The sequence below is a fragment of the Mustela nivalis genome (assembly GCF_964662115.1).
Source record: "Mustela nivalis genome assembly, chromosome: 18".
Lineage (NCBI taxonomy): Eukaryota > Metazoa > Chordata > Mammalia > Carnivora > Mustelidae > Mustela > Mustela nivalis.
This window is the reverse complement of record NC_139037.1, coordinates 9,327,617-9,354,983: the sequence shown is the minus strand read 5'-3', so window position 1 is coordinate 9,354,983 and position 27,367 is coordinate 9,327,617. Positions and strand designations below refer to the sequence as shown.

General features: G+C 44.5%; 1 protein-coding gene and 1 long non-coding RNA gene across 14 annotated transcripts in view; both read left to right on the top strand.

Moving 5' to 3' along the window:
• Positions 1-55: 55 nt before the first annotated feature.
• On the top strand, positions 56-9,490 carry LOC309853135. The gene is made up of 3 exons (XR_014305530.1): positions 56-266; positions 8,537-8,698; positions 9,261-9,490. It is a non-coding gene; the product is annotated as an uncharacterized lncRNA (long non-coding RNA).
• Positions 9,491-16,856: 7,366 nt separating this feature from the next.
• Positions 16,857-27,367, top strand: part of WWOX (WW domain containing oxidoreductase) — a 958,224-nt gene continuing 947,713 nt past the window's right edge. For 4 of the 13 annotated variants that reach the window (XM_082711173.1, XM_082711171.1, XM_082711172.1 and 1 more), the window contains exon 1: positions 24,792-25,276. In XM_082711173.1, the coding sequence (XP_082567299.1) occupies positions 25,170-25,276 (107 nt within the window). In that variant the 5' untranslated portion in view covers positions 24,792-25,169. Of the gene's footprint in view, positions 16,964-24,776; positions 25,277-27,367 lie in introns of those variants that run through there. The other 9 variants (XM_082711176.1, XM_082711177.1, XM_082711166.1 and 6 more) reach the window with 7 other exon arrangements.

The window sequence follows — 27,367 nt, the reverse complement described above, 5'->3', positions numbered from 1 at the left end:
TCTGACCCCGGACCCATCCGGTTTCTGAGTCGGAACCAGTCTGACACCGGACCGACCTGCCACCCAGTTTCTAAGTCAGATGTGGTCTGAGTGGGGCCGGTTTGCAGACCGTCTGGGGAAAAAAAAAAAAAAAAAAAAAAAAACACAGCAACAACAACAACAAAACGCTCAAAGGACCTGAAAGCTCATAACACAAAAGGCTCCAAGAAGGACGTGCCCCCTACCTCCTGGGGCAGCCGGAGCAGCGAGCCCAAGAGACCCAGCAGGTACCCTCACCTCATTGCTCCTGCCCTCGGGGATGTCGGTGTTGGGGGGGGGGGCGGTCCTCCTTGGGGTCCCTGTCTCACGCCAGAAATATTAAAAGATAAAGTGAGGCACAGAAACAATTTTAAAGAGTTTATTTGAGCAAAACCGTTTAGAATGGGGAAGCTATCAAGCCCAGTGTGCTTGGCAGCACTCATTGGAGCTCCGGAGGAGAGGCTACTATCTTTGGGCCAAGGTGGAAGCAAAGCAAGGCGGGTGTGAATTGGCTACAGTTTAAAACCTCCTTGGCTGTTGGTGATTGGTTGTCATTGGCAGCTTGATTTCCTAACCTTGAAGGAGATCCCGGCCTAATTTTCAGTTTATCTCAAGCCACCAAGGTTTTAGAGTCATCTCAGTGTCATGACCTCCTTGTTCAATTGATTCAACACTGGTAAAGCTAAGTAAAATGTTTTTCCAGAATTCTGGGAGTTGTTGCAGCAAATGTGGGACCTCAGAGCGGGGATCATGGGTCCGGAAGAAGTGTGGGTAGCCTGGGCACCCTGTTTGGGGCTGGTGTCTCAAGTGGGGTCAGTCTAAGGGGACTGAGCCTTTGATCTGGGGAGTCTGTGTGAATTCCTGTAGGTTAGCGTCAGGTTTGAAGGGATTGGTTGGGTAACCAGTTGGTGTTGGAAAAAACCTACAAGAGAAGCCGCATGTGGTAGCAGCTCAGCCCCTTCCCCCCCTACCCAGTTCAACAGTCTCTGGAACTGCAAGAGCCTTCTAACTCCTTTTTGGCTGACGGGCTTCCTTTTTCCCCTTAATGGGTCCCCAAAGAGGAGAGGTGGCATTCAAGATTTCATGAGTTTGACCACACAAAGCTGAGTTCTCTGGGCTTCACTCATTTTACAGGAAAAAAAGACTCTACCTATTTCTAGCTTCATCTCTGGAGCAAAAAGTAATTCTTTAACCTGTACAACCGCAAGCAGAGGGGAACTGGGCTGTATATGGACTGATTCTTCCCCCATTTGTTACTGGTCTTTGTGGTCCCTGTGGTTCAGGTCCTGTGCATGGCCAGACAGATGAAGGGGGCTTATTGGCTGCCAGAGAGACAGACTGAGCAGCTGACCCCAGCAGGGGCACCTCCAGGGAGGGCAGACATCCTTCTCCAACACTGAACTCTGAGCACACCTGGGGTGTCTCAACTGAAGGACCTGCCCTACCCCCACAGCCCAGCCAGACCGACTCCAGTGTCCAGCTCTTCAAGTGCGATCCCCTCTGCATTTCCGTGTGGATGCACACTTCTGAACTGGGTAGTCTTTTAAAAAATTCTCAAATCACAAATGATTTTACTACATTCTCTTTCTCTAGAGACAGAGGCTACTATCTCCTACAAAAAGAGAGTCTGTCCTGCCACAGGCGATACGTAAACAAGTAGGTGTGGCTGTATTCCAGCAAAACACATTTTAAAAACAGACAGCTGCAGATCTGACCTATAGACTCTATGTTGCCAAACAGAGATCTGCACATAAGCCCTGATGACTGCCTTTGTGCCATTCTGATTATTGCTGAAGGATGTCTGGGCCTCATCCACTTGGATTTAATTTTATTGAACATGCTGCATGTTTATCATGAGGCACTGCTCACTCAGTTACAGTATCATATACTTACAGAATTCTGGATTTCTTCCCCTCTCCCTAGATGTCTGTTTTGATGTCCATGATTTGTACATTGGCAAAAGAGAAGGAAAAAAGATAGCAATTTTTTAATGGCTCACTGTTTGAGTTTATTAGCATAGCAGTTGTAATATGATAAGTAAAAGAAGTAATTGGTTGTTCTTAATGAGTGTCTTCATTCCACTTAGCAGATCCTGTAAATGCACACGTAGAACTTCCAAAGATCATTGGTAATCACATCAGTGTAATAGGTTTTCATCAGGGGTAACTGCATTTTAAAATTCTGTTCTGCATAATTTCCGGGTATAAGGAAGATTGCTCTTTTATGAGTAGTTCTATAAAAATGTCTCTTAGGGGCGCCTGGGTGGCTCAGTGGTTTGGGCTGCTGCCTTCGGCTCGGGTCATGATCTCAGGGTCCTGGGATCGAGCCCCGCATTGGGCTCCCTGCTCCGCAGGAAGCCTGCTTCCCTCTCTCTCTCTCTCTCTCTCTCTCTGCCTGCCTCTCTGCCTACTTGTGATCTCTGTCTGTCAAATAAATAAATAAAATCTTTAAAAAAAAAATGTCTCTTAAATCAAGTCAGTGCCTACCTCAAACTTTTCAGAACCTTCTTTCTGTACAAAAAGCCCTTAAACCTTTAACGAATTCTTAGCTGAATCATGGGGCTTTGAAGTCCCTTGGAAATTGGCCACAAGCTCTGACCCATGTTGGATTCTGTTGCTTCTTTTTGCCTACTTGGGCTGGTGCGTATGTACAACTGATGAATGTTGGGAACATGACCAGGAAAGCAGGTGCACAACAGCTGTCTGATAAATGCTTTCCTTATGTAAGTGGAAGGAGAGATCATCTCGGCCTCAGAAGCTCCTATTTCTTGTATTGGGTCTGCTACAAGTTTTCGGAAGGGCTCAAGGCTCAACTCAAATCTTTTTTGGTCTCACTCTCCTCAACTCTTAAGTGGGCAAACAGGACCAGATCTCTGATTTTCCCTGGACACCAGTTTTAGCCATGTATTCTACCCAAGCTCTCTTGTTTACCTACTGAGCATCATCTGGGAGCAGTGTTTCCTATCTTTGTTTTCCATTATCCCCCCCTGCCCCAGGCATATTTATAGACTTTTTTTTTCTGATTGCAATGCCCCCTCCCCTGCCATGTAATGGTAGTAGCTTATATAATATAGTACAATTTCGAAGCCAAAATTGATCACTGATCATACTTGGGTTGAGATGCAAGAAAAAAAAAAAAACAACACATTTTAAAATGTCAGGCTCCACGTTTTCAGTGTGTCAGACCTTACCCCACAAAGGGAGCCAAGCCTGGTTTCTGCCCTTGAAGGCTTATAGATTCACACGTCATCCATAGTTGAGAGAAGAAGTTCTCTTATAGACTGTTGGTTCAGGAGAAATGAGTAAGTGGAACAAAATACTAGCTCTAATAATGTTTCCTTATTCTTTTATTCAGAAACATTTCATAAACCTTTATTATGTGCAAGGAACTGGAAAGGAAACAAAAAAATGTTTAAAAATACCCAGAGAGGTTCCAGATAATGTCTGTATGTACTCCACCCTCAAGGGAAGTGGAGCATGTCTCCTGTTCCTTAGACGTGGGCTGCTCACAGGGACTTCCTTCCAGAGAGAACAGGATGGAAAGGACAAAGCAGGGAGGGGAGAGTAACTGCAGTGGAGAAACCAGGATTTCAGCCAGGAGATCAAGGTCAACATCAGTAGCAATAAGTCATGGTGGTAGGTGTTGCCCTCGAGGTGACGTGATGAGAATGGCACTTTATCTCTGTGGCATTTTCCCCAAACACCCATTAACCCAATCTAACCATGAGAAAGATATTAGAGAAATCCCAGTTGAGGTACATCCTACAAAATAACTAATTAGCACTCCTCAAAATGGTCAAGGCCATTAAAATCAAGGAAAGTCATGGTCAAGGAGACCTAAGGAGACATGACAACGAAATAGAAAGCAGTGTCCTTGATGAGCTCACAAGACAGAGAAAGGACATTGGAGGATATTTGAGTAAATATCCAAATAAACTTTGGACTCGAGTTAGTAGTAGTGTCTGAATACTGATTCATCTCAGAAAAAAAGGGAACCTCGTAGAACAACAACAACAAAAGTATGTGAAGGTGGAGAACATGTCCTAGAATGGACTGGCTCCACCCCTTACTGGGTCTGCAACCCAGACAACTTCCTCAGCTTCTCTAAGCCTTAGTCCAAAAACCAGGCTTAGTTTCCCCATCTTAAAATGGGGATAATAACGCCTTCTCCAGAGGCTTTTACACAAGTTGTACAATCAGTTCTTAATCCATATGGTTACACAAAATAGTTTACCTCAATCCACTGTGTCTCAGTTCCTTCAAATGTGAAAATGTCACTGATCTTGGCACCTACATCAATGTTTATTGTAAGAATTTTATTGGATAATATATGCAAATGTGTTTGCATATATCATGTTTGCATATATAAGATATGCAAAAGTCTCAGCCAATGCGTGGTATCTATTACATATTGAATGAATGACTATTAGCTATCATTGTTAAAACTTCATCTCTGCTGCCCTGGGTGCAGAGATGGAAGTACATATCAGCAATTGACTCTGTAAGTCAGAAGAAAATGCTACAGACCGGTAGTTCTTAGCTGGGGTTGATTGTACCTGGGTATATTTGGTAATGCCTGGAGACATTTTTGAGTGTCACACTAGGAGGAGAATGTGCTGTGGCATCTAGGGAGCAGGGATGTTTACTAAATATCCTATGATGTTCAGAACAGCACCAACCCTACCCTCAAGGATTATCTGGGCCCCATGTCAGTAATGCCTGAGCTGAGAAATCTTGGTGTTGTTCCTTGGCTCTTACCATATGCTCCCTAGACAAGCAGCGTTGGCATGACCAGGAACCAGCTGAGATGCCAGTGCTCAGGGTGCACTCCAGAGCCCCAGAATCAGATACTATGGAGAGTGGGTCCCAGCAATCTGTGTTTTGTTGAGATCTCTGAGTAACTTTGGTACCCGTTAGAGTCTGAGAAGCACTGGAGTAACACAGGAGATGGCGTGAGTCACAGAAGTTGTGCTAACCTGTTCATCTGTTGATGAAGGCTTCTGTTGCTCGCATCTCAAACTCAATCTTGTTCTATCTCCAAAGGCTCATTGCCCCCCTCAAAGGCAGTATAGAATATAGAATAAAATATAGAATATTTTAGAGATGAAAACTAATGATTTTATTAATTGCTGAGGCAGAACAAGCATCTGCTAACTGGTAGGTTAAGCATACACCCACATATTAAAAAAGAATTGGAAGAGACACAGTAATTGGTACGATATGAGCAAGAAATCTGTTTCATTTTGACACTGTGAAGATAAGCATTTAAATAACTAGGTTATAGTCAAGCATCGTGGGAGTTGTTATTACCCAACCATCTGTACTATATTTTATGTATATTTCTAATCAGACTTTCATTCACTCATTGAACCTTTATTGATTGAGTGCCTACTATTTTCTAGGTACTACTCTGAGAAGTGGGCATGGGAAGATACAATGGTTCCAATCATATGGCATCCTATAGCTGGTACTTACCTGAGCTTGAGAGAAAATGTTTCCTGTGGATTTTGCAGTTATTTATGTGTCTTCTGTCCCTGCTCGATTAGTGGCAATATTGTTCTTCTTTCAATATGTGTTGATTTTAAGTCCCAGACCATCTTTGACTTTTTCAGCATGAAGCAGTTGAGTGATTTATGGGCTGAATTGTATGTCACCCCACTCCCAAATTCATATGTTGAAGTCCTAACCTCCACTACTTCAGAATGTGACTGTCTTTGGAGAAAGAGTCTTTGAGAAGTGATTAAGATAAAATGAGTGCTATGTGAGGCACTAATCCAGTATGACTGGTGTCCTTACAAGAAGAAAGGATAAGATACAAGGCACACAGACTGAGAGGCAATCATGTGAGGCCAGAGGGAGAAGGTGGCCATCTGCAAATCAAGGAGAGAGACCTCAGTAGAAACTAAGGAAAAGGTGGCCCATATACACTATGGAGTATTATGCCTCCACCAGAAAGTATGAATACCCAACTTCTGTATCAACATGGACAGGACTGGAAGAGATTATGCTGAGTGAAATAAGTCAAGCAGAGAGAGTCAATTATCATATGGTTTCACTTATTTGTGGAGCATAAGAAATAACACGGAGGACATGGGGAGATGGAGAGGAGAAGGAAGTTGAAGGAAATTAGAGGGGGAGGTGAACCATGAGAGACTATGGACTCTGAAAAACAATCTGAGGTGTTTGAAGGGATGGGGAGGTGGGAAGTTGGGTGAGCCTGGTGGTGGGTATTATGGAGGGCACGGATTGCATGGAGCACTGGGTGTGGTGCATACACAATGAATTCTGGTTCACTGAAGAGAAATTTTAAAAATTAAAAATTAAAAAAAAAAAAGAAACTAATCCTGTAAGGGCCCTGATCTGATCTTAGATTTCTAGCCTCTAGAATTGTGAGAAAGTCATTTTTTATTGTTTAAGTAACCTGGTCTGTTTTAAGTTGTTATGGTGGCCCTCACAAAAGAACACATAAGATCACCTCGTTGGTAGAAGAAGTCAGAACTGGAGCTCAGACATACCTTAACTCTTTATCCATCTTATTACACCATGCCGCTGACTCTGGTTTGGGGCCTAGACTTACAGTTAGAGACTACATCCTTTATATCTTGGTACACAGAGCCCCATGCCATGTCTAGCACATACTGGGCTCTCAGCGAACGCTAGCTGAAATCACAAGCAATAACATGTGCCGATCCATACCAGGCCGAGGTCAGAATCAGCCAATTCTGTTGTCAGAATTGCTTCTCTTCATAATCTCCCCAACCTGCTTCTCCCTCCAGGTGCCCACACCCGAAATCCGAGCCCACAACCTCTACCTGGATCTCTCTGCTTATGGGATCAAGGTCACCTCTACAGCGAAGGAGGCCCCGAGCTTGCCTCAAGCAGTCGAGCAGCCAGGTTTCCACCTGAAAATCTATGGAACCTTCCGCCATTGATATATGGCTTTGGCATGTTCAGCTTCTGATTCCAAAGCTGTTAGTTATCTTTGCCATACTCTCAGCCCCTCAGTAAGTACGGGGAGAATGTGGTAGGGAAGTCTTTGTTTTTCATCATCTAAAAAACTCTAGAGTACTTTAAACTTTCCTTTATGTGTTTTTTTTTAAATTTTCAAATTAAGATTGCTATCAATACTATTATATAAAAATACATAAATAACATTTATTGATTTCTAAAAAGCAGTTTTGTAATTCTGTCCTCAAAGATTAAAAGAAGTTTCCAGGCACAATACTGGTAAATATAACATTGATGTCTCCGGTCTGTGGGTCAGGAATCTAGGTGTGGCTTAGCTGGTTCCCTCTGGCTTAGCGTCCCTCTGAAGTCTGTAGTGAAGGTATTGGCCAGGTCTGCTCTCATCTCAAGGCTTAACTGGGGCCCTTGGATGGGTGTGTGTGTGTGTAGGTGTGAACTGAGCTCCCTCATGAGGTACTCGGGAGCAGACACCAGATCTTTGCCCTCAGGTCTGTCAGGTAGCTCCATAACATGGCTTCCCTCAGCATGAGTGAGCAAAGAGGGAGAGAGGCCGAACACCCAGGATGGAAGCCACGATCTTTATGGCCTGATATTGGAAGAGACGTTCCATGTCTTCTGCCGTTTTGGATTTTTTGGAAGGGCGTTGATCAATTGAGTCCACATTCAAGGGTGGATATAACTCAATGACGTGAATAGCAGAGGATGGGGGTCCCGGGGGCATCTCAGAGGTTGCCTTTCATGCCCTGTGAGCATAAGTCCTGTCTGTCCGTAATCAGTGCACAGCACTACTATAGTGCTAGACTAAACAGCTCAAAAGCATATTGATTTCCTGGGCTTATTGTTAACAAAAAATTATTAAGAATAAAATATATTTGGGAGGGCTAAAAGGAAAAGGGAGAAAAGAATTAGCTTTAATTCCCCTGTATGTGCCCGCTTTAACTTTTGCCTCAGATCTGATCCAAACACAGAAATATTTTTACATGGTTATAGTTATCTTGCATAGCCTTTGGTGTCCCATGTCTTTATACTTAACATCATATCATAAAGAATGTTTCTAGGGCATCTTAATAATCATCATTTTAGCATACCGGAGGTCCTTATTATTTCAAGATCATTTGCTTTCTTAAAATGTGGCCGTAAGTCCCATTGAAAGGCAACCACACTGTGTTACCCATGGAGGGGAAGCTGTAGCTATAAATTATAAGAGTAAGTTCATATTGTGGCCCTAAATGTAGGCCATAATAGCAGCTCTGCAGAATTTTAGAATGGAAAAATGAGTCAGATGTTAATTTCAAGAGGGGGAGCGGAGAGGATGGTTAATTTTTCCTGCCAAATTATATGATAATATTATAGACCTTGCCCTTCACAGCTGACTTTCACATAAGTAACATAAAGAAGGTCTTATTGATAAAAACAGCATCCAGGAACTTCATGAATTTTTATCAGAAGTCCCCTTTTTTTTTGGCCCTTTAACCCAAATATTATGTGTATTAGTGCTTATCATCCTATATTCAACTCAGTTGTTAACCACTGTGCTTCTATGAGTTCCTTAGCCTGCACTTGAAGCAGATCTCGGAAATAACCTGCATCGATTTCACGGAAGCTCACACTTTGGGAGAGATTTGCGATTCTGCATTGTAATCAGTCTCCATTGGTTGTGTTTGCCTTATGCTGTTAGAAGATCGCTACAGTTGCCTGTCAGCTCAGCCAAAAAGGTATCGGGGGGCAGGGATAAATTAGGAGCCACTGTTAATGAGGGAGAAATGCTTAGAAGGTATTTTATAAGTGCTGAATTCATTACTGAGTACTTTCATATGGTGATTCTCTTTTCCTTCAAATGACACTTTTCTTCCTTGGCTGTACCCTGTATTTTGTTGCCGGTATTTCTTCTGATGAATTTCCTCCTGTGAATGCACCATGAGGATGGGTGGCAGCCATTCTCGGATGCTTATAAAACGTCTCCTCTCCTCATTCTGAGCATTAGCACCACATAGGCACACGCACTCAGCTTCCTCCTTGCTCATACAATCATGGCTGTGTTCATGGAATCAGTGCAGCTGGGTTCCCCTCCTGGCCTCAGGGTGACTCTCCTTTGGTCTAACTCTCCAATGATCAGAATGCCCTTCCCTCGCCAGTCAATGGTTAATTCAAGGATGGGCGTGTGGCACAACGCTGGCTAGGGAGGGGTGTCCTGGAAGAGCTCCCTCATTCTTGAATGAGGGCCCAAGGAGGAGAGGTTCCATTTTTCTGCCTCAGCATATTATCTTCTCACTTTAGAACCGTGGCAGCAGACTCTGAACCATGAATGAAGCCGGTGCAAGAAGAGAAGCCGATTGCCTGAAGGGAACAGCAGAATGAAAAGATAAGAGGAATGTGGGTCCTTAAATTACCAGCCCTGAAAACTCTCCCAACAAATCAGGTGTTCTGGTTACCAGAAATATTTTTGTCCTAACTGTATAAGCAGCTTCCAGTTCTAATTCGGTAATTGTCTCTGAGAGCGTCCCCGGTGATGGGAGTGTCTGCAGCATTTTAACTTCTCTTTGGAGAGCTGTCATTTGTTCAGCAAGTTTATTGTACCTGTTATGTGTCCGACACCAGGCAAAGCTCTAGGGATACTGGAATGACTAAGACACGGTCCCTGCCTAATGTTATTAACATACTGTTGGGTGTAACAGACATTAAAGGAGCAACTCACTTAACATATTTTTTAAACCAAAAGAAAGGTAAGCACTATCAGGAGAGACATAGGATATTAAATGAACTACAACTAGAACAAATTCTGGAGGGCTGGGAAGGCTGCCTAGAGAAACGAGTCTTGAGGAACTATGCTCAGGTCTTAACGAAGGCTCGGAGCAATGGGGGATCATTTGTTCAGAGACAGCAGTGTATGCAAAGGCATTTGTGCCATAAACCACTGTAGTTTAGGGCAAAGAGAAAGTGGTAGAGAGGTGGTGACTGAGTTTGGAGAGAGGCAAGCCGGAGGGGCCGGATCATGCCAGCCAACACAGGCCATGCTGGAGATTTCAGTCCTCTCCATCTACTCCCTCCTCACCCTAGTAAACACCACTTACAGTTGATCCCAAAGAAGGCTACGATAGGAGGAACAACCCTTGACTTATTATTGGTGACCATGACAAACCAGACCCTGGTTACTCCAGGCAGCTGAAAGAGATCTAGGGCCTCAGTGGTGTCAGAGACCAGTGCTTATTCCAGTTGGCCACGTTCTACCCACGTGGGTTATGCTTGACCCTGGTGTGATTGCTGTTCAGGAATGGCGTGTTCTTGCAAGGCTGGTTGAAACCCGCATGTGATATGTGAGGTGTTTGACTGCTAACATGGAGAAGCAGACCACATGCCTTAAAAGACCCATCTTTCCTGGCCACCTTGGGTTCCATCAAGGGAGGGAGTGTGCACACCTGTGTGCTAGAAACTGTGTAGCTGTCACAAAGTGGCCCCAAGCAGAAGGACATTGATTACTGTGACGCAGCGATGTCATCCAAGATCCAGGCTCTTCTGTTCATCTTTCCTGCTAGCTCTAGTGTCCCAGTAGTGTGTCTGCTGCATCCACCTCAACTCCACACACCATGTCTTAACACCACAGAGTTCCAAGTAGAATGCAAGCTCTCTTTTCCAGAGCCCCTCTCTTTCCAGGAGGAAAAAACCTTTCCAGAAACTCTCAGAAGACTTTCCTTAATATCTCATTGGCCAGAACCGGGTTATATGTTTATCTCCCAACCGATCACTAGCAAAGAGAATGGGTTGCCTTGATTAACTTAGATGATGCAGGTCATCTGGGAACCCTGGGGTGGTGCACACTGCTGCCAGATAAACCCAGCGTTTTCTTTGCAAGGAGGAGGGGCAAGAGCCATTAGTAGGTATCCCAGAGTACACAATAGCATGAATCACAATGCACCTCCAGAAACCCTTCACCTTGGAAGTCCCTTTTATTTGCTAACAGAAGACACTGTCTTTGAGGGTAATATTCCTTGTAGATGCATTTTCAGATCATTCCCCAGTTTCTTATTTTCTTTCTGCTTTAGCTCTTGGCACTATAACACAGAGATGGGTTCTTCATTGGATGTGGATGAGTTTTTTTTTTTTTTCCCTCCTGGAATACTGTGTATTGGTGTCTACAGGAGAAAATTTCTCAAGTCAGTCACCTCAAAACTCAATAGGCACGTGCAGGGCATCTCCCAGCTAATCCATATAATCTTTAAAATTCAGAGCCAAATTAATCTATACGTAGGATGAGTTAACTTAGGTGCTCTCCTCATCTCGGGTCTGCCAAAGAGGGTCTTAGACTAAACCATTCTCAATATATTATCTGCATTTAATGAAAATGTATCTACCTTTATTTTTTGTGTGATGTGATAACAGATGGAGAAAATTTCCTTGGGATGGAAGTAGGCGAGGAAATGGAATTGTATGCAGAAGGCAGTAAAGGAGGTAGAACATATCTATCTCAGCAGATTATGAATTCCTTAAGGGCAGGGAACACAACTTAAGAGGCCATTTAACATTATATTTAAGAGTAGGGGGCCTTATTTCAGAGGCAAGTTCTGCTACTTACTGTGTGATCTTTGAAAACTTGCCTACCCTCTCTGTGTGTCAGCCCATCTCAGTAATGGGGATAGAAAAAGTACAAACTTCATAGGATGATTCTTTTAGAGGAAGAAATGTCAGAAATGAACTATTGATATAAAAATTATTTTTTTAAGATTTTATTTATTCATAAGGAATGGAGAGAGAGCTAGAGGGAGAAGCAGGATCCCCACTGAGCAGGGACCCCGATGTGGGACTTGATCCCAGGACCCTGGAATCATGACCTGAGCCAAAGGCAGACACTTAACTATCTGAGCTACCCAGGAATCTGATATAAAATTTATATAAAATCCGAACTTTTTTTGCACCATGGAGTCCTTCACAGTGAGAAAACCACAGGAACTTCCTCAGGATTACATTTTTAAAAATGCGAGTGATAAAGTACATGAGATAACAAATAAAATGATAGAATTAAAATACATTTATCAAAATATTTTAAAAAAATGCATGAGTAGAATATATGTGCTTCTTTAACAATGCATTATGTAAGATCTGGTGGTAAACGATATGAATTCTAATAACTTGGTTAATTTCAGAGACGTGATAAGCATAAACAATGCTTGAGATTTCTGCAACAACTATAATATCGTTTGAAAACACCCAGCATTATAATTGGAATCAAAGTCAGGGGTACTACTGTGATTACTTTCACAGTGGAAGAAAATGCTAAATTTCATTTAGAGGTTGATCAAAACAGAGCTGTAATTTTTTTTCTGGTCTCAGGTTAAGACCCAAACATGGATTATACCCAAGCATTTTCTTTGTTATTAAGCTGTTCACAAACAAAATTTTAGACAACAGTTTAATTATCATTCCCATGCTCTAGCACCCATTGTGAGAAGTTCTATTAGTCTCCTGACTTGTTGTTAAAATCATGTATTGTTAAAATCACAGTTTTGTTGGCTTTGATGATGGGTTTCCTTAAGTGGAGACCCAGGCTCTCAAGTCTCTTACCCTGTCCTTGTGGTAATGAAGATCATCTTCCATCCAGCGTTCAACACCTACAAGATGGACATCGAGCCCTGCATGAGGAAAGCTGTGATGTCTCCAGTGCAGCGCAGCAGGAGGCTGTTTGAGATCGTGCTGTCCCACAGGTGGGCCACGGCGGCCTACAGCCAGGGCGAGGGCAGGGTGGTCACCATGGAGGGCAAAGTGGCTCGAGTGCTCAGCTTTGACACAGGTAAGCTGCCGTGCAAGGCAATTTCTGAGTATTTGTTTAGAATGTTCCTCTGAGCCTAAAAGTGGCCAGGGGAGTGAGGGAATAGAGACTGAAGTAGGAGGAGCAGGGGCAAGCGGCTGTCTTCCCCGCGCACATTCTATGTTCCTTAAAGGCAGGGACCATGTCTTCAGAAGAAGTATGACTTCACAGTATGAGTTGGGGCACCAGATCTCTTCTACTTGCTAGTACTTCACATCCAACCTCTCTTAGCCTCTGTTTCCAGTCTGTATAATGGGGATATCAATAGTGTATTCCTCATAGGGGTGGTTGTGAGATTCAATGAGTTAATGTCTATAAAGATTTTACTTCTTCATTTGGGAAAGAGAGAGAGAGCACAAGTGGTGGGGAGGAGCAGAGGGAAAGGGAGAAGCAGACTCCCCACTGAGCAGAGAGCCAGATACAGGGCTCGATCCCAGGACTCTGGGGTCATGATCTGAGCCAGCAGCAGATGCTTTACTGACTGAGCCACTCAGGCACCCCTCAGTGTGTTTAATGTCTAGAGTGCTTAGTAGGAGCCGAATAATACTGGCCGCTATTTGCTATGCTTGACTCAGAAAACAAACATAATAATTTCTCAATGTTTTTTAAATCAATGCAAAAAACTGAAGACAGTTCAACAACTGAGTTAATTGCCTTTAGCACTACAGCTGATTCAGATTGGTGCCATAGAGCAGTGGACCAGACAGTGACTGTGTGGGCAGATTTCCTTATTTCAAACCCGGCTTCCATCATTGATGCTCTAGAGATAAATTAGGAGAATTACTAGCCTGTTCCTACCTCAGTGGCAACATGGGGGAAAATATTAGCATTGATCTCATAGGAGTTTTGTGAAATAATCCACATGAAGTTTTCAGCACAGGGCCTGCCACATTGTATTATTGGCGCATGGTTACTTCACATGTAGCAATCTCCGTTCTAAGCCCCTGCAGGCGTTACTGCATGTGCTCTTTCCCTCCCCCTCCCAAGAGGCAGGTGTTAACATTACCTGCACTTTCCGGATGGGGAAACAGGAGTCTAATGCAATTACCCAGCTAGTGGCAGAGTGAGACTTGTACGCAGGTGCTAAGCGCCCATCATGCTGCCCCCCGCTGGGTTGTGGGTCTATTTTTAGCAGTTGCTAGAGATGCAGAAAGCACTGGGACAAAGAGAAAGGTGAAGATGAAAAGATGAGAATCTCTCTCTCTCTCTTTCTTTCTTTCTTTTTTCTGTTTTTTTGTTTTTTTTTTTTTTTTTGAAGGAGATTTGGAGCTTTAAAGAGGAAGGAAATAAATTATCCTTGTGTTTTCAGCTGAAGAAATGGAGGCTGAAGTTCTGATTTTTGCCCAAGCACCTGCTGGAAATAGGAGGTCAAATGAGGGTTCAAGTGCAGCTCCGTCAGACCTTGGGGCCCAAGTCGCCCTCACGGCCCTTGTCGTCTCCTCCATCACGTACACACACACACACACACACACACGGTGCTGAGGAACAGACCTGCTGCATCTCTCTCTGAACTTTTTTGTAAGAATTTGATCATGGTTCGAAGTACATAGCCCAGGAGAAAAATGGGATGGCAGGGGAATGGCTTTTTGCATGTGATCCATTTTATTTTTGCTAAGTCAACAAAACATACTGTATTTGCCTAGGGGAGCTAAGTCAGGCTATTTAAATTTCCCTGTCACTACAAATATTCTCTTGATTTATGAAAAAATAATCAATAAATGTGTGTTGATTTGGATTAGCACAGATATAAAATATATGCATGGCACGGGGCCTTTTGTTTTTTCAATTTGCATGTATTGTGGCCTTTAGATAGGAGCACCAGAGAAAGCATTTGCAATAAGAATGGTAACAGTGATAATGAGACACAATAATTGTGGTCATTTATTGTCTGCCCTGGGTGAGGCATTGTTCTGGGAATCTCCTATTCATTATACTGTTTAATTTTCTTAAAATATCATGAAGTCAAACTTCTGATTCAAGACGGTAGGTTGGATACATAAATTAATAGCCACTTTCTCCCAAAAACTCATGAAAATGGCAAAAATTCATACTCTCGTTTTGATAAATGAATAAGGACAACTGAAGCAGCATAGTAGATTATAAAAAGAATGTTCTAGAATGTAGAAAGCAAAGGAAGCCCATGTGGTTGAACTTCGTGGGTCGGTTGGACTTCTTGAATCAAGTGACTTAACACCCAACTTAATAGTGGTTTAAATACATGCAGTTTATTTGGCATATAAATATGGAATTGGGAGAAAAGAGTCGGCATGAGAGTTCTGTAACATTGTCAGGGACCTAGCCTCTTTGTGGCTTTCATCACTTCCCTGGGTGTAAACCTCACTTCATGATCCAAGAAAGCTATTTGCACTCCAGGCATCACATCCATTTGCCAGCCGGCAGGGGCATCAAGCACACACCTCACTTCAAAGACACATCCGTTTTAAGTTTGTGTCACATGTTTTTCACCCAAGATACCAATATCTGTTAGGGATAGATGTTACCCGATTTCAGTAAGCCATTTGAGTATCTATTTTTGTGATTAGTCAGAGCCTAGAGAACTGATACATAGTAAACAGATGCTGTACCAGAAACCTACTGAACTAGGAGTCTGAAACACCTAGTCTTACGCTAAGCACCGGTTAGGAGTGCCGGTTCCAGGAGCAGCTGTGGGAATTTCATGTCCTTACCTGGATACGCTTGTCCATGTAACAGAGGTAGTGGAGATCAGAGGCTCCAGCATGAAATGAGACACTGTGTGGAAACCCAAGGAACAGAAATGTCCTCCCAGACTCCAGTATCCTCTTACCCCTTCACCCTTCTGGGGCCCCAGGAGGGCAGCACAGTGGCAAAGAGCAGAAAGGATCCTTTGTTTGAAAACGGGATTGTACAGCCTGCAAATTCACAACTGCAAGTTCTTTTGGAGCATGTGATGTATACGTTGCCGAAATGAATAGTCAGAGAAAACTAGGTTCTAGCGTGGCACTGCCTCTTCTCTGCTTCGGAAGCCAGCTCTACCTCTCTATGCCTCAATTTCCCCATCTGTAAAGTGGGGATAATAGCTGACCTTCGTCATCGGGTGGCTGGGAGAATGTAAATGCTAAGCACGGTGCTTAGAACATAGTATGTGTTTGACGAATATTAGCTCTTATTCACTGGGACTATTGGCCCCATTAGATGGAAACACTAATGTTCAGGGGCCCCACAACGACTTGTTAATAATTAATAATAGCAACAATCCTTGAATGGAACCTTATTATGAGCATGAACTCATGTAATCTTCAGCTCACCCCCAAGAGGCAAAAAAAGCATTGACATTATTCCATTTTCCTGATGGGCAAACTGAGGCCTAATGAAGTTACCCTTGTGTTGAGATATGCAAGAAGGAAAACCATGGCTGCCAATCCAGCTTTGACTAATGTCTCTGTGGGCAAAGGGCTCTGCTGGACTGCATGCTGGCTGCTGAGGACTTTAAGATGAGTGGAGCTGGGCACAGTGCTTAATCTGATGGTTCTTACAGACATGGAGGAGACAGACATAACCAGACAACTTCAATATTACATACGAAATGCTACATGGAGGGAAATATGTGATTCTACCTATGTGACAGCAAAAGGAGGGTGTATTAATTATAGTGTTACTGCTGCTTAACCAATTACCCTGAAATTAAACTGACAATGGATGTTTATAATCTCACACGGTTTCTGAGGGTCAGGATTGTAGGAATGGCTTAGCAGGATGGTTCTGGCTCAGGGTTTCTCATGCAGTTACATCAAGGTGTCAGTCAAGACTATAGTCAAGACTATATACTGGAAGGTTTGGTCAGGGCTGGGGACCTGCTTTTAGGATGGTTCGCTCATGGCAAGCAAGGCGATACCGGCAGGGGACCTCCATTCTTCACCCTCATGTCATACAGCTGGTGTCCCTAGAGCAAGTGATCCACAGGAGAGCAAGGAGGAAGCCATAGTGTCTTTTGTGATGAAGGCTTGCTTTGTCACTTTGAAGTCACATTGTCCTTTCCATGACACAGGCAGCCCTCTTCACTGTGGGAGGCGATTACATGAGAGCAAGAACACCAGGCAGGAATCCCTGGGCCAGCTTGGAGGCTGGCTACCACAGCTGTCAGTAAGCTCTGTTGGGAGTTCCCGGAAGACTTTCTGGAAGAGGTCCCTGGAACAGCTAAGTAGGGAACAAGGATTCATAACTTGGGTAGGACAAAACTCAAGGAGTCTGTGACCTTAGATGGAGGAACATTGTTTATGCTAATAAGTGCTTTTAAACTATGGTGATTAATAGACCTGCCAGCAGATCTCTATATTTAAGGCAAAGTAATGACATATAGGTATTATAGGTATTATATCACAATTTTGTTAATATTTTAATAATTATAATGATATATATTTATAAATAATATATTTATGTTTAATAATATTTTAATAATTGTATTTCAACATACTTGCCTTTATGATTTATGTATTTTATTTTATATACTTAAAGGCATTATTCTATGAAAGAACCATAGATGTCAAACAGGTCTGTGGCACACACAAAGGGTAGTGAAGAAAGAGAGTAGGAATCACGTGGTTGAAGGAAGGAAGAGCATGAGGGGCAGAGAATACCAGAGATAAGGGACAGGCTTCTGTGTGTGTTTATTTCTAATAGCCTCAAGTACAAGAAGGGGAAGGAGGTAGATGAGGCTGTGAATGGAAACAGGGACCAGTTCACAAAAGTTCAGGCTGTGGAGCTTGTACTTGATACCATAGTCAAAGTGAAGTGAAGTCTGGAGACAGGGGAGCCAAGAAAATGTTTTCTATATATATATATGTGTATATATTTACACACAAACATATATATATACACACACACACACATTTATATGTGTATATATATATGCATGTATACGTATGCATACATGCAAACATAAAAATAATTTTAACTAAATACATGAGTATACATATATGCTCATGTATTTAGTTAAAATTATTTTTTTGAGACTCCATAATCCATGTACAAATTTCAAAATTCAAAGTGGATACTATGACAGCCTTTCTCTCATTACTTGCTGCTACTACTCTGAAATGCTCTCTACTCTAGAAGCCCTCGCCTGCTTATTTTATATCCTCAGGAAATCATTTTCACGTAAGGGAATGGCTGTTTAGATTTGCATTTTAAGTAGCCGGTTCTGATCAAGGTGCCCACTGCGGACAGAAGACAGGCTTTGTGGAGAAGCTGTGGGAGAGGGTGAGAGGCAGTGGCAGGAGTGTCAGGGAGAGCATGTGATTCTTTTCTTTCTGAAAGAATTTTCCACAAATACGCTGGAAGATCCCATAAGTGCACATAGCCACAGTTCATTTCGTTGCTGAGTTCAGATTTCCTGTACGACACATAGGAGGCAGTAGAACAAGGTGGTTAAGAATATAGTACAGACTTTAGACCTGAGAGACCTGGGCATCGTCTCTGCTCTGTGGCCAAGTCCGTGCTCTCTTTGCTAATCTGAACCTTAGTTTATCTCTTGTATAGAGTGGAGCTGATTATACCCACCTCTGCGTGTTTGTCATAATGGTGTATGTGAGTGATAATGCTGGTAAAATCATACAGTTATGCACATACTTTAAAGTCAGATCTAAAATCAGAGTTGTGCTTCATGGTTGAATTTCAAAATGCTTAATGTCCACCTCTAGTCATCAGTCATAACAATGACGAGAGCTAATGTCTTGTGATACAACATTTAGGAATCATAGGTTGCCTTGTGCTTGGCACTATGCTGAGTGCTTTGGAGTCATCGCCTTTTTTCTTTGTTCCTTTTTTTTTATGTCCCCTTCTTCTGGTGTATTTACGTGTGCACATCTGGCAGGATCTGGGGTGACTCTTGGGCTCCAGGGTCTGAAATCTTTGGAAGAATCCGTTTGCAAGATTGCAACAGCCACGGATCAGAGCAACATCTTGGAAGCTTTGGCCACCAAAACAGGACACTCCAGGCCGGTGGCGGAACGCTTTACATGGAATGGACTCCTCGCCACGGGTTTTAAATGACTGGGGGGCAACACGCTGCCTCCCGTGCAGTTCATTCTCCTCGGGTACTCTTCATTCTCCTCCTTGGGGGCAGAGAGTAGCCAGGAATGAAATTAAGCTGAAATGGAATTTCGAGAATGGTGCCAAGTTAGCAGTAATATAGTAAAACTACACTGAAATTTGAGGCCTTGAAATGTAAATTAAATGACATTTCCAAATGTGAGGGTCTGATTTGGAGATGTCACTGCAGTAGAAATGTGCTCAGCGGGGGAGAGTGCCTAGCTGTGTGGCCTAGAGAAAAATGAGCCTTCCTGCTTAGGCCTGAAGACTCTCATAAGAAAACAAAATCACTCTTAATGCTCAGGGAATCAAGTTCTGTCTCTTTAAAGCAAATGTGGCAGGAGGTTAACAATGAGTGTGTCTAGGTCTGTGTGTTCGGTGAGATGGTGATATGGACATTCATTGTACTTGTCTCAACTTTTCTCAACGTTTGAAAAATTTCATAATAAAACGTTGGGAGAATGGAATAAACTAGATCACCATAAATAAATAAAAGTAGAACAGATACAGTGTCCTAGAAAATAAAAAGACAGCACTTTCAATAAAAACACAGTTAGCTTTATGAACAATTCACTTCTTTTACTTTTTTTTTTTCCCTCATTTTCTCATGGAGGAACAAAAACCCTTGGGCACCCCAGTACTGAGGATTCTCTATTCTAGAAAGATAGCACACAGGAGAATGTTGGTAGAGAGGATGAGTTTGGGGCTAGACTTCTTGTCTGGATTCTAATGCCAGAGCCTGCTGGCTCTTGTTCATTGAGTGACCACGGACAAGTTACTTAAATTCTGTGTGCCCCAGTTTCTTCATCTGTAAAAACAGGGGTAGTAACAGAATAAAGAAAGTTGGTAAGTGACATGAGCTGAGTTCGGTTCCAAAGATAATTACAGGAAACCCTACCACCAGAACTCACCCTAGTCTCTGTATACCTGTACATCTTGGTTCAAACTTCTCTTAAAACCCTCAAACCATAGTTCTCTGCATGTCTGTAAGTCTTATCTGAATTGATTTGGTTTCTGACTGCAAGGGATGTTTCGTTTTTCTTTCTTTTTTTTTTTTCTCAGACACATGACATAACTTTTTCCTCACTCATTGTGTGTTCGAATGAATCTGTGAAATCCCAACACACCTGCCTATGTAAGGCCACACTGACCAGAGGGAGTTTTCTCTGGGAAGCCCGTTCAGTATTCTTCCTCACTGGTTACCTTCCACGAGAAGTTTGTCAGAGGAGCCAGGAGGCTTCTCAGGTCTCATAAGCATACTGCGTTTGGCACCAACACAGAAAGGTTAATGTCCCATAGTTTGGCTATTGTGGACATTGCTGCTATAAACAATATATACACAATGGAATACTATGCAGCCATCAACAGAAATGAAATCTTGCCATTTGCGACAACATGGATGGAACTAGAGCGTATCATGCTTAGCGAAATAAGTCAAGCAGAGAAAGACAACTATCATATGATCTCCCTGATATGAGGAAGTGGTGATGCAACATGGGGGCTTAAGTGGGTAGGAGAAGAATCAATGAAACAAGATGGAATTGGGAGGGAGACAAACCATAAGTGACTCTTAATCTCACAAAACAAACTGAGGGTTGCTGGGGGGAGGGGGGTTGGGAGAAGGGGATGGGATTATGGACATTGGGGAGGGTGTGTGCTTTGGAGAGTGCTGTGAAGTGTGTAAACCTGGTGATTCACAGACCTGTACCCCTGGGGATAAAAATATATGTTTATAAAGAATAAAAAATTAAAAAAAAAAGTTAATGTCCCAAAGACTGACGACTTCCGTTAGAGCAGATTTACAGAATTGTTGGGTTGTTTGTGTGTTTGAGGCGGAGGGCAATGACCATCATCGCAGTAATGATAGGAACTAAAAAAAATGTGGGTGGGGGTAGGGATGGGGTATATGGGGTGCCTGGGTGTCTGCCTCTGTTAGGCATCTGCCGTCAGCTCAGGTCCTGATCTGGGGGGTCCTGGGATTGAGCCCTGTTGGCTCCTTGCTCATCTGAGAGTCGTCTTCTCCCTCTTTCTCTGCCCCTCCCCCTCCACTAAGACCCTGTTTCTCACTTTCTCTCTCTCTCTCAAATAAATAGATAAATAAATGAAAATTAAAAAAAAAAAAAAGAAGCAAAATGTAGCCCTGGGGATGTTCCACTAAAGCTTGTGTCCACCATGTAAGTAGCGCCCAATTGCTTTTAGCATCCACTTGCCGATCTGTGTGCATCCATTTACTGTGTAAATGCTCTCTCAAAGACAAAAAGAGTTCAAACCTAGAAATGCTGGTCAGGAATTGGTCTTTAGCCTTTCAAATCGTGGGCACATAGGGCCATCTGGTGTGCAGTTGTATAACCACACATTGGATTTTTAAAAAATCTCCTCACTATCCATCAGTGGGACTTAGTTGGCTTATACAAAAGCAAACCATTCTTTAGGCTCTCTTAGGGGGAAAATATTGAGGACCTTGGCTCATTCTCAAACTTAAGGCTCCTCAAACCTATGATAATCTATACACCATATAGAGCTCACCCTCTTACAGATCCTTATAAGACCAACGTCAAAGCCACGTGTAAGCTAAAGTTCAAGGGGCAAGAACTGGCAGTGCACAGACGAGGCCAGTAAAGAGAGAGCAGGAGAATTTAACTTTGGAGCAGAGAGTGGGGAGTGAGGGACCATGAACACAACAGGGAAAAAAAAAAAAAAAAGAGCCTGTCCTTGAGCTCCCTAAGGTCCTGATAACATTCTAATTTAGCTCATGCACACCCTGGATATAAACTTTTGCTTAAGTCTCTGTTGCTTGCAATCAAATAAGCACTATTAAAACAATATCAGTTTGAATGAAGCCAAAAGACAGGAAACCCTAAAATCTGGCATGCCTATCTTCATAAGTCCTCAAATGCCTTTGTGTCTTACTCTTTTAATCTTCTGATAGAAGCCACAGATAAAAAGTAGGAAGAGAGGAATAAAATTAGGTCTTCATAACCATTTGGGGCCATTATTGGTGTCTGGGCCACTCAGCCAGACTTCTGTCACCCCGTAGGTCTCAACTCCAGAGTGACTAGGAATTGAAGAAACATGTGTCCTCAGACAGTGCTAGAGAATTGGCAGCCTGAACCAGCAGGGTCTGAATACCACCTTGTGAATCATTGGCCGGGAAGGGTCTTTTCAACATATTAAATACATCCAGCATTTAATTTATGAGTTAGTAGTTTTCTGGCTTACTGTCAATGTAGATCAGTGTTCTCCAGTGAGGGCATAATTGGCAACATCCTGGAGACTTGTTGGTTATTACAGCTGGTGGGGGGCACCACTGGCATCTAGCAGGTAGAGACCAGATATGCTGCTCAGTATACTACAATGCACAGGGCATGACCCCTCACCCCTCCACTCCTACCGGGAACAAGGAATTATCTGGTGCCAAATGTCAGTAGTGCTGAGGCTGAGAAACCCTGATGTTTGTAGCATCACCTGTTTGAGGGAATAGTTTAAGTGGTAGGAAGAGCAGAGGGTTCACCTAGAAGTTGTGACTATTAACAAGGGGACCACTAGCAAATTTGGGGGAAGATACGATGCTTGTAGTCTGATGCTGAGTCCTAGAGAACAGGTGCCCAGAGAGGTTCTGGTGAGGGCAACCAGGGATAAAGCTAAGCAGTCCATCCTTGAGCAGAGCTATAGATTATGATTGGAAAGACTAACACTCCTCAGCTTGATTCCGTTTGATTCCATTTATTCCCCGCCCCATTATTTGGGGTCACTGTGACCTAATCTCTATTTATATCAAAACAATAAATTGTCTTGTGTTGGAGGCTATGGCATGGTTGGAGTTGTGGATCAAACCAGGCCCTGACTTTTTTCTCCTTTAAAGTCTGGACACCTTGATAAGGGGTTAAGGACAGGAAAGTTAGAGTAACACTGAGAAAGTATCTGTGCTATGTGTTGCGTGCTCACCTTCGTGACTTCCCACACGCTCTCCCTACTGATGTGGTCAGGGTCATGAATTCTTAGTTGGTCCTTGTTGTTCCTGTACCTCCCATAACCCAATGGCTGGTTGATTGTCTTGCTGATGGCATTAGACGTGACTACCTGGCATCACGAGGTTTGCTTGTAGTTAATGTAAACTTGTTTTAGGAATTTGCTGTCATCTGACTAGATACTGATGTATTCCTCCTTCTATTGTGATCTGCCTTATAAATGGAATAAAATCAGAACTGTTGGACATCCTTCTCAGTGCTTCTCCTGCCCCCATCTCTTTGTCTCTTAATTTCTTTTCACCATCCTCTTATCCTCACATTCCTGGTTGATTTCTTGCGCCGGCCATGACAGGCTTGGGTGACAGAGACAAGGGGTTAAATTGGAGTGAGCAGAAGAGCAGCATATTAATAAATTAAACTTATTTACATGTATATGGGTTGGAGAGTGATGTTTTCATAGGTCTGAGATGCCATAGAGGGCCTGTTAAGACTGAAATATATTTTCATTACCTTAGCTTTCAGTTGGGGACCTTCAAAGGACAGCAATCTCTTCCCTAAAAAGCATAAAGAGCAGGAATCCCAAAGCATTATCAATTTCAGGACTTGAAGGTAAAAAACAACACAGCTCCCTGCCTCCCCACACCCCCACCTATTTAAATATGTATTTAAAAAAATTTTAAGGGCGCCTGGGTGGCTCAGTTGGTTGGATGACTGCCTTCGGCTCAGGTCATGATCCTGGAGTCCCGGGCTCCCAGCTCCATGGGGAGTCTGCTTCTCCCTCTGGCCTTCTCCTCGCTCATGTTCTCTCTCACTGTCTCTCTCTCAAATAAATAAATAAAATCTTTAAAAAAATTAAAAAAAAATTAAAGATACATAACTGTTGAGATGGAGGCTTGCATTTTTCTGAGACGTAGGCCACGGGAATCCTGGTTGGTAGACTTCCCTTCTGAAACTTCTGCAAGTTTCAGTTGGGGAATGTTTTGGAAAACAGCTTAGGCAAAACTAAGTTAAAGATACACTTGAAGTTTTTGCTTTTCTTAAGATTTTATTTACTTGACAGAGATCACAAGCAGGCAGGGAGGCAGGCAGAGAGAGAGAGAGGAGGAAGCAGGCTCCCTGCTGAGCAGAGAGCATGACTGGGGCTCAATCCCAGGACCCTGAGATCACGACCTGAGCCGAAGGCAGTGGCTTAACCCACTGAGCCACCCAGGCGCCCCTACACTTCCAGTTTTGACACAGGATATTGATAGCATACTTGCAGGTGCTTCACTTTGTAAATTGGGAATTTGTTTTAAACCAGGTTGAGTTATAGAGGGCCAAACCTACCAAATCACATTGACTCCTTAATTTATTTCATTCAGTGAACTTGCAGGTCTAGGCATTTCACTAAATGTGAGCAACACAAATAGGCACGTAAGATGTGGTGCTCTGTCAGTGTAGTCAGGAGCAGGCGTGTAAGTGGGTAATTGTGGGGCAGCAGTATCGTCTCGGCTGCCAGTTAGTCCCCTGCTCTTCTTTCTTCTAACTGCTCACCTCACGGAGGTGTCGGGTCTAGGAAAGAGATAGTCTATGAACCCTTGGCCCGAATTAAGCTGTTTAGAAACGTTCGCCCCTTTTTTATGAACAGAATCGTGCCGCGGCTGCGAGCATCTTCTCCAAGACGTGGCTGTTAGAAGGTGCGGGAACTTTGATTTTTCAAGTTCCCACGTTTTATAACGTTCACAACAAAGCGTCTGAGTCAGCCTGGGTGATGGGAAGCTCTGGAATTTCTGAGCAGGAGCATCCGGTCTTCATAACGTTCTGAAAGACCGAGAGGCCAGAGCCCAGAAAACCAGTGCCCGCATCCCTCATTTCTGCTCCGCTCTGCATGCCTGCCGGGCCTGGCCTACATTTCCCAGGATGCTCATTTGCAGGAGCTCCAGCAGGATTGGTCAGAACAACGCGGAAGTAATTACGGGTCGCTCAGCAACGGGCGGAGTCCTGGACCAGGACTGGAGGCCCACGCCCCTTCCCTAAGGCCGGGAGGTGGACGAAGCTCAGCTCCATCTCCAGGGTAACGGAGCGTCCGCCGGCTTTTACTTCCAGCCGAGCGGCAGTACGCTCTCCCTCCCGTGCTTTCGCCCGTTCTTCCCAGGCCCCGCCCCTTTTACGCCCGCCGCGGCGAAACGCGGGAGACCTGATTCTAGCTCCCGAGTCCTCGGAGCGGCTCGGGGCGGCGCAGTGCGCAGGCGCGAGCGTTTGGGTCTGGCCGCGCGCGGCGCTTGGTTGAAGCCCGAGTGAGTTCCTGGGCGCGGAGACCCGGCAGCGGGCGACCGAGAGAGTAGGTGACCGAGCGCCTCCTCGGCCGTCATGGCAGCCCTGCGCTACGCTGGCCTGGACGACACGGACAGCGAGGACGAGCTGCCCCCGGGCTGGGAGCAGAGAACCACCAAGGACGGCTGGGTTTACTACGCCAAGTAAGGGGCCGCCGGGGGGCCGCCGGGCCTGGGACGCACCTGGAGGGGGCCGCACCTGGAACCCTGACGGCCTCACGTGCCCGGGACCCCGCGCCGCCTGCCGTGCCACCTGCGCGCGGAGGGGCTCGGGCCGGCGCTCCCGCTCGGCGAGGCCGCGCGAAGTGGACGCGACAGTTCAAGAGCTTCCTCAGGCAGGCTCCCAGGGTCCCGAGGAGGGGTCGGCATCCTTTCTGGGCCCTGGGTCCTGCGGGGTGTCACCTGGCGGCGCCCCGGCGCGCCCTCTGCTGCTCAGAGGCGGCGCTGCACGGTGCCATGGGCCCGCAGGCCTTACTCCCTCATCCAGAAAGAAAAAAAAAAAAAAAAAAAAAAAAAAATCAAGAGAAAAAAAGAAAAAAAAAAAAAAAAAGCCAGTGCCCAGCTCCCTCCTCCTCGGGGTTCCTGGTCAGGGAGCTAGGAGTATGTATTTTTTAAAATAAATGTTCTAATATTTATGTGTATGTGTATATGCATATATACCTTTGCATATATAGTAGAACTCCAGTAATTCCTGGCAAACTTTTGGAAACACCAGCAGACCCTTTCTCCCTCTCCTTACTGTGCGACTTGGGGCCGTTGAAAGAACTCTCAGTCACCGCTTTTCCACCTGTAAAATGGGTTGACAGAATTTTAATTCAGACACTGTACCTAAAACACTTAGTGTAGATCTGCTAAGTGCTCTGCTCAGCAACTTAGCTTTTCTTGCTCTCTCTGCAGCCGTGACAGCACCTCCTAAGCCTCATTAGAAGCACCTGTCGATGGTCCTACATCTAGAAATCAGAGACCTTCATGCGGCAGACACCCAGCGTGGGGAATCTGTATTTTATAGGCTTTTCCCGTAAGGCAGGTTATCATTTGGCTTTGACAAGCAGGGTTGTAAATTAGTGATTTTCAGCAGGTGGAAAGCTTAGAAAATACTTTTTCCTTGGTTCCTCCTTCAGAGATTCTCATTCAACTGGTTTGGGCCCTTCCCGCCTCCACTGATATGTTGTAAGATTTCCCCAGGAGATTCTAATCTACCCACGGTTGTGAGCTGCTGCTGTCTTTGGTTGCTTGGTAGAAACAAAACCAGGAAGAAAAAAAAAGAAAAAAAGAAAGATAGACCTTGTTGCGTTTATTCATTCAAGACACACTGGGGTTCTACCACATGCCAGGCTCTTTGCTGGCTGCTGGTTACACTGAGATAAATAAGACCCACTTGTCAGCCGGTCTTGTATGGCAGAGTGACACGTGGCTAGTTCAGTGCAGTGTGTGGCTAGTGAGCAGCAGCTAGCTAATGTGAGGCCTGCGTGAGGAGGTGGGGAGCACCTCGGAGGCTTGGGGAGAGTTGGCACGTGTGCCGGGCCTCAGCAGGAGTAGAAGTGGGCGTGTTCAGGGCCAGGAGGGCAGCCCAGGCAGAGGAGACAGTGGAGGCCTCTCTCTGGCCCATGTGCTGGAGCAGGACTGGGAAGATTGAGGCAGCAGAGGAAGGCCCCGGGTGTGGAGGCCCTTCTGTGCCTCATGGAAGAGCTGGGGCTCCATCGTCAGGACCCAAGGGTCCGCTGAAGGCTTGGAGCCAGGGAGTGCCATCGGATTTATATCTTTCGAAAGGTGGTTTCTGGGTCTGGAGAATGGTAGGGGAGAGTCTAGCAGCTGGGAGCCGTGAGGCTGTTGTTGGGCTCCAGGCAGCTTCCGAGCCACACTCTCTGTTAACGCTGCCTGGAGATCTATGTGCCTGGTTCCTGGAGAGCTATATGAAGGGCTTTGTCATCTCCCAGACCCGAGACCTTCCCCTTATCCTTGACCGCTGCACCCTCCTCCCAGCATCTCGTTATCTGAGTCCTGGTACTTGGCCTTTTCTGTAGTCATCTTTGCCACGTTCCCTTGTTGGCACTCTGCCTTCCTCCCGCAGATTGTAAGCTTCGTGAGGGCAGGCATCTTTTCTTGTTCCCCTCTGAATCCCCTGTGCTTAGCCCCTGTGAGACCTAAGTCCCTGTGGAATGAGTGAATTAATTCCTCCAGTGAAGGGTTCCCTGGGCCTCCCTGAGCAGGTGGCATACGGGTCCCTGGAATGCA